Raw genomic sequence first — 14,167 nt, forward strand, 5'->3', positions numbered from 1 at the left:
GGGGTACCCAACAGGGTGCCTATGGGCACCATGGTACCTGCTGACACTTTTCCTGGTGCCCAACAAGTGTTTTAAGAAAGCGGGGCAGGGGGGCAGTGGGGCTTTCTGATTTGTCCTTGGAGATCTGCTTGGCCGTGCAGATTTTGAAAAACTGCTTTGGGAGCAGCTGTCTCTGCCACTGTGGGATTGTCACTGCGGGACTGAAGGTAAGCTGTGTACATGCAAGAAAATATTTTGAAACAATATGTCATTTAGCAACGCTTCCTGTTAAGCTGAGCTTCATTCCTGAGATGGAGAATTAGAGCTATGCAGTTTATCCAGTAGGAGCATCCCTGCAGCAACACAAATCACAAGACAGTACACAAATCACAAGACAGTACACAAATCACAAGAGGAAGGGCACAGCACTGAGCCGAGGGAGATTCTTTGGGATTTTCAAACCGACGGCGACAGACAGTACACGGATCAACAGAGAAACGTCGTTGCGCACAAGGGTATTCTTTGGGCTTTTTAACCCCCTAACAACAGGCTGCTTACGGCCCAAAAGCGAACTAACACAACCCGGGTGCGCAAGGGCAGTCTCCGGGCTTTTCCATTCGAACCTGGCGCTCCGGTTGCGGCCCAGCCTCCCCCATCATAGAGGAAGGCACCCCGCCTCGCCTCGTGTTTCGGGGCTGCTCGGCGCGCCCTTGGAGAGGCCGGGCTGGCCTTGGCGTTGGCGCTCGCCCTCGCCCTGCCCTTGGCGGCGGCCCGCGGGGCCAGGGGAGCGGGCCTTTTAAGAAGCGCCCGGCCGCCGAGCTGGCCCCGGTGGGTATTTCTTCCGGAAGGGCGGCCGGCGGCGGAGGAGACGCCGGCGCGCCCGGGCGGAGATGGCCGCGCTGCGCTTCTCCACGCCGGCCGACAGCGGGCTGCCCCCGGAGAGCTTCTCGTCGTCCTCCTCCTCCCGCCTGTCGCCCATCGGCGGCCCGTGGCGCCGGAGCCGCCTGCAGGAGAAGGAGGCGCTGCGGGAGCTGAACGACCGCCTGGCCGCCTACATCGAGGGTGTGCGCGGCCTGGAGGCGGCCAAGGCGGCGCTGCAGCGGCGCCTGGCCCAGGACGAGGCGAGCGGCGACCGCCAGGGGCGCCTCCTGCGGCAGCGCTTCGAGGGCGAGCTGGCCGAGGCGCGCCGCCTGCTCGACGCCCAGGCCGCCCAGCGCGCCGCCCTGCAGCTCCAGCTGGCCGCTCTCCGCGACGAGCACCGCCAGCTGCGCGCCAGGTCGGTGCGCCCCGGGCGGCGGAGGGCCGGAGGACGGGACGGGGCCCGCGTCCCCCCTGGCCTGGGGGTTCTGGGTTCAGCTCTTTTCTCTTGCGACTCGCCTTGAGCGGCGGGTCCGGAAAGGCGGCCTACAGGCTTTCAAAAGAAGTCAGTCGGCAGAGGCAAGACCTGGTGGCCTTCCTAATGCTGATGGGGGTGCCAACTCCGGACTGGGAAATTCCTGGAGAATTTGGGGGTGGAGCCTGGGGAGGAGAGGGACCTGGCAGAGTATAATGTTATTAAGCCACCTTCCATAGGTGATATTTTCTCCAGGGAAACCGATCTCTGTAGTCAAGAAATCAGCTGTAGTTCCAAGAGCTCTCTCGGGCCCACCTAGAGGTTGGCAACCATGTGAGGTGGGACGCATGCAAAAGAAGTTGATTATTAGAAACTGGTATCTCCAAAGAATGGAATCATTTCTGGGACAAGACAGGATGATAACCTAGGGTTTTTTTAAAAAAGCAAGAGCCCAGATTGGTGGTGGAGAGTGCCCTCAAGTCACAGCTGACTTATAGTGACCCCTGGTGGCGTTTTCATGGCAAGAAACTATCAGAGGTGGTTTTCCATTGCCTGCCTCTGACTTCAAAGATTAATGAGACTTGATTCTGTAAAAGTGTTTGTAGACTCAAGATGCCTCTGGAAGTAAAAACAATACCATAAAACCTTTAAAAAGCAAGAGCAGTGTTAAAGCAAACCAGCTTCCACTTGGTCAGTGAAAATTCTTTTTCCGGGAGGGGGGAAATGTCTGCACAGTGTTGTGTGGTGGTCAGAATGTCGGAGACTGAGGTTCAAATCCCCACTCTGCTGTGGAAGCTCTCCAGTCGACCTTGGGCCAACCAACCCATGTAGAGTTGTTGCGAGGACGAACTGCAGGAAAGGGATCCCCAACCTTTTTTGTGCTTGTGGGTGCCTTTGGCATTCTGACCCAGAGTGGTAGAGCTAACTGCAAAATGTCAGGAGGATCTACACTACGCCCTTGTGTTGGTCTGTATGTTGATCTCCCCCCCCAGAGAATCCGGGGAAGGGTAGTTTAGTGTGGGTTCTGAGGAGTCTCCGAAAAGGATCCCTAGCACAGAACTACAATCCCCCAAGCTCCCTTGCAATGGTTTTAATCCAGTTTGCATAGTAAACTCAGGCTCCTTAAACAGCTTTCCCCAGGTTTTTCTACTGGTGTGCATGTGTAAAAAACAAGATGATGGATGTGTGTCAGGTTTCTGATTGTGCAAAACAAGTTGTCTGAAATGGGCTTCTCTTGGCTTCCTAAATCCATCAACCATGCGGGAAAGTTGATCTCCAGACTGCGATTTTCCAGTACTTCACAATGCACTTGTGCATTTTGTTCTCATAAAAGTTTCTGAGGAATGGCAATTGTTTGTAATATAATTGGGGACTGCGAATGCTTCCAACGGCTGTCAACATCTTTGCATTCTTGTGTGCTTATATGCTGGTTGCCTGGTTTTGGTCCCAGAAGTGAATTTCAAAAGTTTGCACACATGCACAAGCGCGCACACATGCACACACGCAAACACACACTGCTTCTCAAAAAACAAAACAGATTATTAGACTCAGTATGCAGAGAGAGGGCTTTTGGCAGCTTGTAATTCTTTCTCTGCTCATTTTGCGTCTAGAATTGGATAATGTATGGCTCTGTTTGGAAAGCTTCTGACCTGGTGGGTGTCATAACTTTGTAAAGAAGAGCATTACGGCTTAAAAGGATATCTAATAACTTTAAGTAGAAAAAGACTACTGGTATGGGGGCTTTTTAAACCATACATGAAAAATATCTGAATAACTTCTCTCAGGTTCAAACGTGGTTGTGAGAGGGCACACTGGCAGGTTTATGTCTAGTTTCCTTTTTCCCATTTACTCTGATGATAGTTCCAAAGTCAACAGACTTCATTAAATTTAGTCAGTATTCCTTTGAGGAGTTAAAAATTTTAATTTCATATCTATTCCTTTCCCTTAAAGAGCCAACTTTCTTATGAAGACAGTGTGGTATAGTGGCTAGAGTGACATGCTATGCTCAGGGCGACCAAGTTCGAGTCCCCACTCTGTCATGGAGGCTTGCTGGGTGATCTTGGGCTGCTGACACACTCTTAGCCTAGCCACCCTTGCAGGGTTGTTGTGAGATAAAAATGAAGGAGAGGAGAATGATGTAAGCTGCTTTGGGTCCCCACTGGGGAGATAGGTGGAGTATAAATAAAATAAAAATATAATGCCTGCCTGTCTTGAAAGTAGTGTTAGATAAGAATCTGGGCTTTCCTAGAAAAGCAGCTGGCTCAACATAAAGGCTTTAGAATATTTTGCATTAAACTTCATGACTCCATAACATTATATTCATCCCAAAGCTAAGTTCTGCCAGACACTATGATTTTTCAATCCCATAATTTATGCAAGATTGACGTTAACTTTGATGGGACCCTGCTTACCTCTTATAGAAAAGATTGCAGAAGTGCATGGGGTTAGACCCCGTTATCTCTCGTTCCACTTTCTTAAAATAACAAAATATATTTTGAAGGTGCTGAAATCAGTTTTCTGCGTGGAATCTGGTTTTTGAAATGTTAAAGATTGTGTCTCATAAGAATGCATCTGTCAAACAAGTAGCCTTTTTCCTATGCTTATTGTATGTTCATTTTGCAGAAATTCTAAAAAAGAAAATGAGTTAAGCGTTGCAGTGACTCAGATAAGGGACTTAAATGTTCAGCTCCACTCCACGGAGGCTGACTTGGCAACAGCCTTGAGTAGACAACGGAGCTTGGAGAAGGACCTTCAAGAGTCAAAGGATCAAATCACCTCTGTAAGAAGCTGACCTGTAAAACCTAAAATGTGTGGCTGAAATATACAACTTGAAGTTCAATGGGGGGGAAAAAAACCCTGTTTCTCCTCCTCTAGCTGAAGGAGACGTTGAAAGATACCAAAAACCACCTTCAAAGCGAGAGGTTGAAGAGGGTAGATTTGGAAAACCAAACACAAACACTGCAAGAACAAGTGATGTTCCTGAAAAACCTCCATGAAGACGTAAGTCTGTTAGGTATCTTGTGGGTGACCCGTTGGGTTTTTCAAGGCAAGAGATTAAAAGAGGTGGTTTGCCATTGACTGCCTCGGCATATCATCAGCATTGCTCTTCGTTGGAGACTTCCCATCCAATTACTAACCAAGGCTGACCCTGTTTAGCTTCCAAGATCTGACAAAATTGGGCTTGCCTGGACCATCCAGGTCAGGCTGTTAGGTATCTTAGGTTTCCCCAAATTCTACTTGCCCAGCTGCACTGATATCCCCCGAAATAGAGGCTGTCGGGGATAGATAACCTAACAGATAAAGATTAATTTGGTGGACACAACATTCTGCCAAGGCAGATGCTCATTGTATCTGAAAGGCCATCTTCTCCGCGCACCGACTGTCATTTCTTGAGGGTTGAGAATGAGACCTTTTCTGTGGGGCTTTATTGTGGATACACAGGTAGCATCTGTGAGCTATATTTTATATTGTGGCTCCCCATTTTGGGGAGGGGGGTGCATGTCCACCGCCATCACAGGAATATATATAATCTATTCTAATTGTTGTTTAAAAAAATTAATCACTGTTACTACGAACGTTTGCAACCAAGCAAGAACCACTTCTATTTTTCTAATCTGGGCTTAAAAAAAATTGAGGTGGTGCCAATAAGCCCCCAATTTCCTTCTTTGAGATAGGACTTTTAAAAAAAAGGTGGAGGGCCAAGTTTGCTAAACGGTCTCGCTGTGTTGCACTCTTTCTCCCCAGGAACTTAAAAGGAAGAAGAGCTTTTACGAGAGCAAGATACAAGAGATAGAGTCTGGCCGTCAGCAGGAGTTTGAGAGTAAATTGCTGGATGCCCTCCAAACACTCCGACAGGAGCACGAACAACAGATTGAGGAATACAAAGAGCAGGTGGAACGGAATTTTGCTGCCAAAGTGAGTGACTTGGGGAGATGGGGAGATCCCATTTGTCTGTGTTAACTGAGCACACTGGATTCCTCCTGGTATTGTACAATGTGACATGGACTCGGAGTTGGCTCCAGGTTTTGACAAGATGTTTGTCATTGCGCTCCCTTCCCATTAAGCACTATACCCCCTCATTGCTCAACCCACCAAGAAGCCAGTGTTGAATGCAACTCTTTCTACATTCAGTCGCACTAGCAAGTCTAAAAAGGAATGCTCAAAAGTTATGTAGTAAATCTCTCTTGAGAAACCTTTCATTCCTGGTGTGTACAGAAGGCTGAAGTGTCTGTGGTGGGCTTAGATCCAGAGGAGTAGCCGTGTTGATAGCAGAATAGTAAAGAGTCCAGTAGCACCTTTAAGACTAAGCAACTTTACTGTAGCATAAGCTTTCAGGAACCACAGTTCTCTTTGTCAGATGCATCACTGTGGTTCTCGAAAGCTTATGCTACAGTAAAGTTGGTTAGTCTTAAAGGTGCTACTGGACTCTTTACTGTGGTGGGCTTAGATCCCTGGCAGATGCCGTACTATGCCAACCCTTGATGCCAGCTCTTTATGTAATGATCATTTCCAGAAATATCACCAGGTGTTCAGAGACAAAAGTTGAGTCCTTAAAATACTCATTCGGAGCTTGTATTGCTGGTTTCCAGGGAGTGAAAGTCCCCTTTTGGGTGTTTCTAGCTTTCTGGACACAGTGAAGGTAAATAAATCCAGGTACTTCCTCTACTCCCCTGTTGCCATCTGTAAAGTTACCCACCTCTAAAAAGGTCTTTTGTGGCTGAAGCAAAAACTAGACTAGACAGGGAAGGAGAAATGTTCTGCATCTACTCTCAGGTTCTGGAACCCTCATTCATCAAAGCTTCATTCAAAATTACACTGGAAGTATCAGGCTGTCAGTAGAGGGGAATGATTGGTTTCTGGTTGCTGATGTCACAGTGACCCTTAATTCTCTGTTGAAAGCCTTTTCCTTACTGCTGTGAGTTACATTCCAGTTGCTCTCAGCTTTCTCATGGTAACTTCTCTACCCAGGCCAGCAGAGGGGCTCACAGGAAAGGTCTTTCGACACAGGGATGTGCTCACTACCATCTGGAGCCAGTTTAAATATTGCTGAGTACTCTGAGTCTCTCTAAATGAGACAGATTTTATGAGGCCGCTCAAGTGAAGGGAGGCACAATGTTAGCCAGGAAACTGAGTTCTAAAAGACAGATCGGAAGGCTTTGTCAATTTCCTCTTACTACAGAGCCTGCAGATATCCCTGCTGAAGGCGCTGTCAGTTTCACCTCCCCTTCAGGGAGCCTAAGAGGAAATAAACAAACCACCCCTAGGAGCCATATTTGCAAGCTCTGTAGAGAGGGAAATTGACAAAGCCTTCTGATCTGTCGTTTTAGAATTCGGCTTCCCGGCTTACATTGAGCATTCCTTCACTCGAGCGTCCGTGTGTAATTCGTCTTGTTTAGAGAGGCTGTCTCGGCTAAAGGCTGTTTTCACATGACCATGTGCCCAGAAGATTGCGCGAAACTCACGGCATAAAAGCGTCTTCCTAGTGCGATTTCCCGGCACGATCCCGTTTAATGGCACTTTTTCTGACATCATCAGGTCATTAAAGAGGATCTTGCCGAGAGATCATGATAGAAAGACGCATCATGCCGTGAATTTGTGCGATCTCCCAGGGCGCATGTGAAAACGGCCAAACTCTGGATAACTCCACACTGCACCTTAATTTGTAAATCTTCAACCACCTCTGTGCTTAAAGGTGTGCTCAAACTAAAGGAATATGAGTTTTCCTTACTAACAAAAGCATGTTTCTCACAGGTGGAGAATGCCCAGCTCTCTGCTGCAAAAAACAGTGATTTTGCCAACTGTGCCAGGGAGGAGCTCAAGAAAACAAAAGTGAGAATTGAGGCATTGACATCACAGGTAAGACATAATTGAATCCCAGGTGGAAGGAAGGGAGGTGGCGCAGTGGTAGAGCAACTGCTTGGCATGCAAAAGATCTCTGATTCAATCCTCAGCATCTCCGGTTAAAAGGACCAGGCAGTAGGTAATGTGAAAAACTTCTGAGACCAGGTAGGAGGTGATGTGAAAGGCCTCCAGCTGAGACCTTGGAGAGCTGCTACCTATCTGAGTAGATAATACTGACCTTGACGGACCAATGGTCTGACTTGGTATAAGGCAACTTTCCTTTGTGAAGGCAGGCATGCTTGAAATGGTTCAGATTCCTAAGTGTGGTATAAAACAGGTCTAGAGAGTGTGATCCAGAGGAGTTAGCCGTGTTAGTCTGTAGTAGCAAAATCAAAAAGAGTCCAGTAGCACCTTTAAGACTAACCAACTGTACTGTAGCATAAGCTTTCGAGAATCAAGTTCTCTTCGTCAGATGCATGGTACATATTGTAGCTTATGCTACAATAAAATTGGTTAGTCTTAAAGGTGCTACTGGACTCTTTTTGATTTTGCTAGAGAGTGTGGGCTCTCTTCTTAGTTTGATTGCTCAAAACAAAATGCCTACTAATTCAAAAAAATTCTCTGAAATCTAAGAATGCTGCATTGGAGACCAGGATAAGCGAATTGGAGACCAAGATCAGGGAGCTGCAGACGACGATTGACTGTGAACGCGACACGCACAAAAGATGCGTAGCCGAGAAGAACAGAGAAATGGCAGAAGCACAGCAACGGATGCAAGCTCAGCTGGAAGAATACGAACATCTACTAGACGTAAAACTGGCTCTGGATTTGGAGATCAGTGCATACCGGGCGATGCTGGAAAAAGAGGAGATGCGGTAGGTTGATGCAACTGTATTTCATTGCCCCGCTGTTGTGCAAATGGGGGGGGGGGTTGAATCAGTTTCCCTTTTTGCAAACCGAACCCTTAATTTTGCACCACTTCCTGTTTCCTGATCCAATTCAAGCTTACATGACTTCCACAAATATGTAAAACTGATTCCCTAATTTGAAAGGTGGCCTGTTTTTGTGTAGGCTAGGACTGTCCAAACTCTCCTCGGAAAGTGTCAGCATGCATGCTACGGCCAGCCGGGGCCGCCTCTTCCTACAAGGAAAGAAAAGGAAACGGACTATAGCGGAAAAGCGAGGCCCCAAGTTTGGTTTCAAGGAAGTCCAGCATGCTTCATCTTCGGGAAGCATCTCTATAGAAGAAATTGATGTAGACGGGAAATTTGTCAGAATTAAAAACAATTCTGATAAGGTATTTGGTTAAGGATCCATCTTGGACCATTTGGGGGTGGGGAGGTGTATAGACTTGAGAGATGTGAAGAGTGTAGCAATAAGCCAGCGCCCTGTGTGAATTGTGTGCATGGTGGAGAACATATCCAAACTAAGCTGAGGTTCCTCTATATACAACAGCCAGTGCAGAAAGACAAGAGTTCTTGACAATCGTCGGCCTTCAGCTATAGATTGCACTAAACTCTCTTCTTGCTTTTAGGATCAGTCACTAAGTGGATGGACACTTAGAAGAGAACACAGAAACGAATCCGACGTAATGTACCATTTTCCGACTCGATTCACTCTTCAGGCTGGTCAAGTAGTTTCAGTAAGTGGAAATTTCTTCTTCTACTTCCGCTCTTCTCCTTTTACAATTGCCTTCTGTTACAAGCACATAACGCACATTAGCCTTTCTCCAAAGTAGGTAGAAGTAAATAAGGAACGCCTCTCTCCAAAACAAGATGGACTTGCATAAAACAATCTATCGCAAACGAGTTTTCCCATAGCTACACTTCTTCAGTTTCCTCAATACCAAACTTAAATCGTTGTGAGCCTGTATCAGAACAGAAAATGTCCTGTTCTTTGGCCCAGAATTACATCCCTAGCAACCCAGGGACATGGGATTTTTCCAGCTCTGGATAGAATAAACATTTCACTTGAAAACTTGGTCATATTACTGTAATGCCTGCTAAAGCACACTTTGTGCATAGCAGCTTGCATTACCAGGCAGTCGCATCAGTGTTTGTATGTATGGTTGCATGAATCTGCCTTAGACAGAGAGACACCTCTGGTCTCTCTATTTAAATACTTTCTAGTACGAATATCAGTGACTTGGCCGTTCCCTTTCTTGGATCTGCTATTTGTATTCCTTTATATGGAATTGCTGTGGGTTGAAACTGGGACCTTGTGTAAGGAGCTGCTGACCTGCTTGGAGCAAAATGCCCTCCCCCGGGATGTTATTTACCAAGTGATGCTGTTTATCTCCATGCCATGAAAAGCTTCTGCTGCCCATTCTCACATAAAGCACATCTTAAAGGGACAGGACATCTTCTTCCAGACCTGCTGGCAGCCCTGCTTCTATCTGCAAAGCTTTTATTTCAGCAAAAGGCCCCTTTGGTGTCTTGTACCCTGTTTCTCTTGACCAGAGATCCTCAACGCACGACTCCAGTGGAAAGCCCACAGATGGGTTTTCTGGCGATCATTTGCTTCTTCTCCAAACAAAAAGCCACCCCTGGATTTTCCGTACCCCACTTGAGTAGGAGGTACCTTGCAAGAACCAAGGAAGTGTTGCCTTTGTGTCTTTTCAGGGAGCCCCACTTCAGAAACGGCTGCCTCTGTCATAGGAGGATGCTTGGCCAGAAACTTCCCCACAATGTTGTGATTGATCCCAATATCCCATGGCAGCTGTTTGGTGGTGGTTCCCACTCCCCATTTTCAAAATTCCCAAAGTGCCTACAGACTCAGTGAGATTGGGGACCCCTGCTCTTAATACATGTACATTGCAGTTTAGTTTCCTCCCTTGGTACCTGGTTCTGCCCACATATGAGACAAGAGCTTGTTATCCTAAGCAGGGCTTTGGGGGGTGGGGGGGAGAGGTGGTGGAACTCAGTGGGTTGCCCTCGGAGAAAAAGGTCACATGGCTGGTGGCCCCACCCCCTGATCTCCAGGCAGAGGGGAGTTTAGATTGCCCTCCACGCCACAATCTAAACTCCCCTCTGTCTGGAGATCAGGGGGCGGGGCCACCAGCCATGTGACCATTTTCAAGAGGTTCCGGAACTCCGTTCCACCGCATTCCAGCTGAAAAAAAGCCCTGAACCTAAGACTGGTATCACAGCCGAGCTTTATCTAGAGAATGGGGCAATGGCTTGCACGCTTCCTTCTACATTGAAATCCCCATGAAATCCATTCTATACATGTTAAAAGCTTACCACAGCCTCTCTTTGAAGATCTGGAGTGCAACAGATGAACCCCAGGAGCTTGGCTTGACACTTGTCTGGAAATCCCAGAAGTCGTGGGGAAGCGGAGAGAATGTCAGCATCGCGCTCCTTAATGCCAACGGGGAAGTAAGTGATTATTCTGCCTGCCCTTCCTACTTGAGTGGTATTCTGGAGGTGTCAAATTTCTTTTCCTGGCTGTGCTCTTCTGCTTGCAGGAAACTGCAGAAAGAAAGATCATCTATGCCGAAAGAGGAGGAGGTGGCCGAGAAGGGGAGGAGGAAGAGGAAGTAGCTGAGGAAGAAGATACAGAGCTTCACGCTGAAGTAGGTTTCTTAGCTGAAGCCCCAGATAACAAATGCATCCTTTGAAACTGGCAGGAATGTTTTTTTTTAAAAAAGCAAATACTACATACTTGCAAAACAATGTAATCGCTGTCTAACTTTTTTTCCCCCGCTTGTCATGGCCAGACAAAAAGAAGAAAAAAGAAATGTTGTTTGGTTTCATGACAGTCTTGATACCTTTACAGTAATGGGTGAGAACTACGCCATCCCTGCAAACTTTCCTTCCCCCATGGCTCCAGCGTAGCTGCATCATAATTAGCATGGCATTGCTTGCAAACCGAAGCTAGTATCCTTTCTTCAAGTGTAGAACTCAAATTTGCCATCTGTTAAATTGCATCTGCGCTATTTGACTCTCAGATGTAATCGAAACAACCGATCACCATTTTCAAACTATTTCGAATTATCTCAGGTTTTCTCCAAGTTAAGTGGTTCATAATTATGAGTTAGCATCATTAATGCGAGACAAACTCCCCAAAAAACTGGCGAAGGCTGGGTCAGAAACGACCTGATTTCCAGTCCCCATACAGTCATGAATATTGCTTGATGATCTTGAGCCAACAGCATATTCTGTTACCCAGGGTTGTTGTGGAACCAAGGGGAGATACAAATTGTATTCGTTAGCTCTTGTCTTTCAGGGGACTGAAGTGTTCGTTAAAAATGGAATTTTGAATACTTGCAATGGATTAAAGACTGCAGTGGGTTAAGTACGTGTTGGTAGTTCTTGAAGTTTTACAGAAGGCTTGGAGAACTGGGCTCTCTGTTATTGCACTGACTGCATAGCCTACCTTCAGCTATGCTTCAACTTCTCTGGTATCAGATATGCCAATGGAGAAGATTCCATTTCCTCCTTTGGTGTGAAAATAAAGCCATCTTGTTTGCCGTCTTGCACTGCAATACAAGCTAATGTTAATGCACAAGCTGATGAATTTCTAATGTCGGGTTGATCAGGATATGCTGATAGCATTTCTATAAAATCCCTTTCCTTCAAGCCTGCATTATTTTTGATGTAAGGGAACGGTGAGTCTGTTTTTCAGCTATAACCCATCAGAAAAGGACAGGTGGATGTGGGATTGTTGAGACAGGCTTTGATGAAAACTGGTCATGCAATGCAATACTGGGACTACAAGCTGTAATTTCCCCCTCATGGCATGTTCCTTATGTTTTTGCCTCATGCTTTGCCTTTTTAAAGCTAGGCATGCATGGCTTTCAAACTTGTGAATTTCAGTTCAAAACGGATGTGATTTCAGTCGTTTGTGTGTGTGCTTTGCTTTGTCATGCTGTATGATAGTGCTTTCAGAACCTAACCTAAGCTTGTTAATACTTTGTCTGCACTCAGCTGTTGCAAACAAACCTCAGTTAATATGGGATGAGCATAAACCTGGTCAATTGCTGGGCACCCTGTCTCCCTTGTATTACATGCCAAGAAAGAAAATCTTCCAAATAACTGCATCTGGTTTAAGTTCCAGATGTGGTGCTTTATCAAGTGGAGATCCCCTCCCTTTTTTTATAGTAATGGGATTCTTAACCACGGTTGGATCCCAGTTACTGGGGAGGAAACAAACCTCTGCTTAAAGCAGTAATCTTGAGAAATCACTTCTTGTTGGTTAATTCATCTTTGATATGCTCTGCAGTAGGACGAGGGGAGAAAGGCATAAGCTCGACAGTTAACCAGGTCTGTGCCAGTCATGAACAAACTTGTCTTAAGAACTTCATGGTTGCTGATTTTCAGTGGTTGCGGACTAGAGTAACTCTGCCTAGGATTGCACCTCTGTGCACCTCCTTTTAGAATTACCTCCCTTTTGTACAGCAGAGGTTCTATAGCTTAAACTCCTAGTTTCACTGTGCACGTTCTCAAGGAAGTGACACTTGACGTGTTCCTTTCTCCATGCAGCAAAATGGAAGCCACATCTGTCCAATCATGTAGTCAAGAGAAGGTGGAGAACATCTGCAGAGACTTCCTTCATCTAAAAATGGTGCGGTACCATCTGCCGAGAATTGTTTTTGGATTACGCATGAGCCAGGCTGCTGTGTTTAACTGCCGCGCTGCCTACGCCTTAGCTGGGTTGGGAGTGGATAGCCCCTTTCAAGCTGAGTGGCGTTGAACTGGGGGTTCTGAATTGTTGGGAAGTGAACAGGTGTATATTTGCTGGTAGTTTTTTGTTGTTGTCCTAATGTAACTGCTTTGCCACCACATATTTTAGAATAAAATGGCTTGGCCTCTGGTATTTTAGCAGACCTAAAAATTTCACTGTTGCACTTTCTCACATCCCAATTAGCAGGTGGTAATGAGCTATTTATAAACCCTTTTTTTATAATCTGTTGAACCAATTACTTTCTATTAAAGGTTATCTCCCTGCAATGTAATGACTCTTTGGTGTTAAAGCAAATCCTTTTGTTTAGCAGGCTTGATTCTTGAAGAAATGAAGAAGAAACCAGACATGTGTCAGTTCCTTCCTTACAGTTTGAGGGATACAGCCCACTAGAAGCTATTAGGCAAATTCAGTCTCGGAAGCTAAGCAGGTTTGGCGGCTAGTAATTGGCTGGGAGACCTCCGAGGAAGACCATAGTTGCTATGCAGAGGCAGGCGCAATGGTAAACCACTTGTATTTAGTCTCTTGCCTGGAAAACCTCAGCAGGGGTTGCTTTAAGTTGGCTATGACTTGATAGCACTCTCCACCACCCACCAAGAGATAGTTAACAATCACACCCACTCTTTTTCTGTTGTAAGGAATTCCTAAACTAAATTGCAAGGAGAGCATTAAACAAAAGCAGTGCACATCTTCCCATTGTCCATATTTAGGAGACTGTATTTTTTGGTTCCTGTCCTTGGCAACACTGTGTCCCTATTTTTAACTTGATAGTGCTTTGTTTGTGTACCTTGTTTGAGCACGGTTAAAGGAGCAGGCTTTGGAACCGGGATATTTTGATGGGCTCCTTGGGCTAAAACATTAGAAAACAAATACTCCTATTTCATTATCAGGTTGCCTCTAGATGTTTCTCTGAATCTATCACCAGCAGAGTTGGGCACGAGCCGAAATACGAACCAAAGTTCATAACGAACCAGGCTGGTTCGTGGTTCACGAGCTGGCGGTTCATCAGAGCCCATTTCTGAGGAACAGCCATGAACTTTAGGCTGGTTCGTTTGGTTCGTTTTTTGGTTCATCACTGCACATAGCCTGGCACCAATCAATCAGTTTCCTAGGCAACAGGGGATGGACTTCCTGCAGACCTTCTGCTGACCTGGAAGTGGCCTTTTGCTGAACTGGATGTGATGTTTTCATGAACCAAACGTGCCGGTTTGCAAACCGGGGCAGATTCATGAAATGTGACAAACCACAAACCGCATGATTCGGTTTTTTTTCCCGTTTCGTGCCCATCTCTAGTCACCAGACTTTCATAAATGAAGGAAAGCAGAGAGCATG

The 14,167-nt window shown here is 46.1% G+C and overlaps 1 protein-coding gene across 1 annotated transcript; it reads left to right on the forward strand.

Annotated features, from left to right (window-relative positions):
- Positions 1–869: 869 nt before the first annotated feature.
- LOC129345648 (lamin-L(III)-like) lies at positions 870–13,029 on the forward strand. The gene is made up of 11 exons (XM_055002868.1): positions 870–1,255; positions 3,935–4,091; positions 4,187–4,312; positions 5,057–5,227; positions 7,064–7,168; positions 7,787–8,028; positions 8,225–8,450; positions 8,688–8,795; positions 10,414–10,530; positions 10,620–10,727; positions 12,637–13,029. The coding sequence occupies exons 1-11, from the start codon at positions 870–872 to the stop codon at positions 12,667–12,669; spliced, it is 1,779 nt and encodes a 592-aa protein (XP_054858843.1). The 3' UTR covers positions 12,670–13,029.
- The last annotated feature ends 1,138 nt before the right edge of the window (positions 13,030–14,167 follow it).

The sequence above is a fragment of the Eublepharis macularius genome, chromosome 18 (assembly GCF_028583425.1).
Source record: "Eublepharis macularius isolate TG4126 chromosome 18, MPM_Emac_v1.0, whole genome shotgun sequence".
Classification (NCBI taxonomy): Eukaryota; Metazoa; Chordata; class Lepidosauria; order Squamata; family Eublepharidae; genus Eublepharis; species Eublepharis macularius.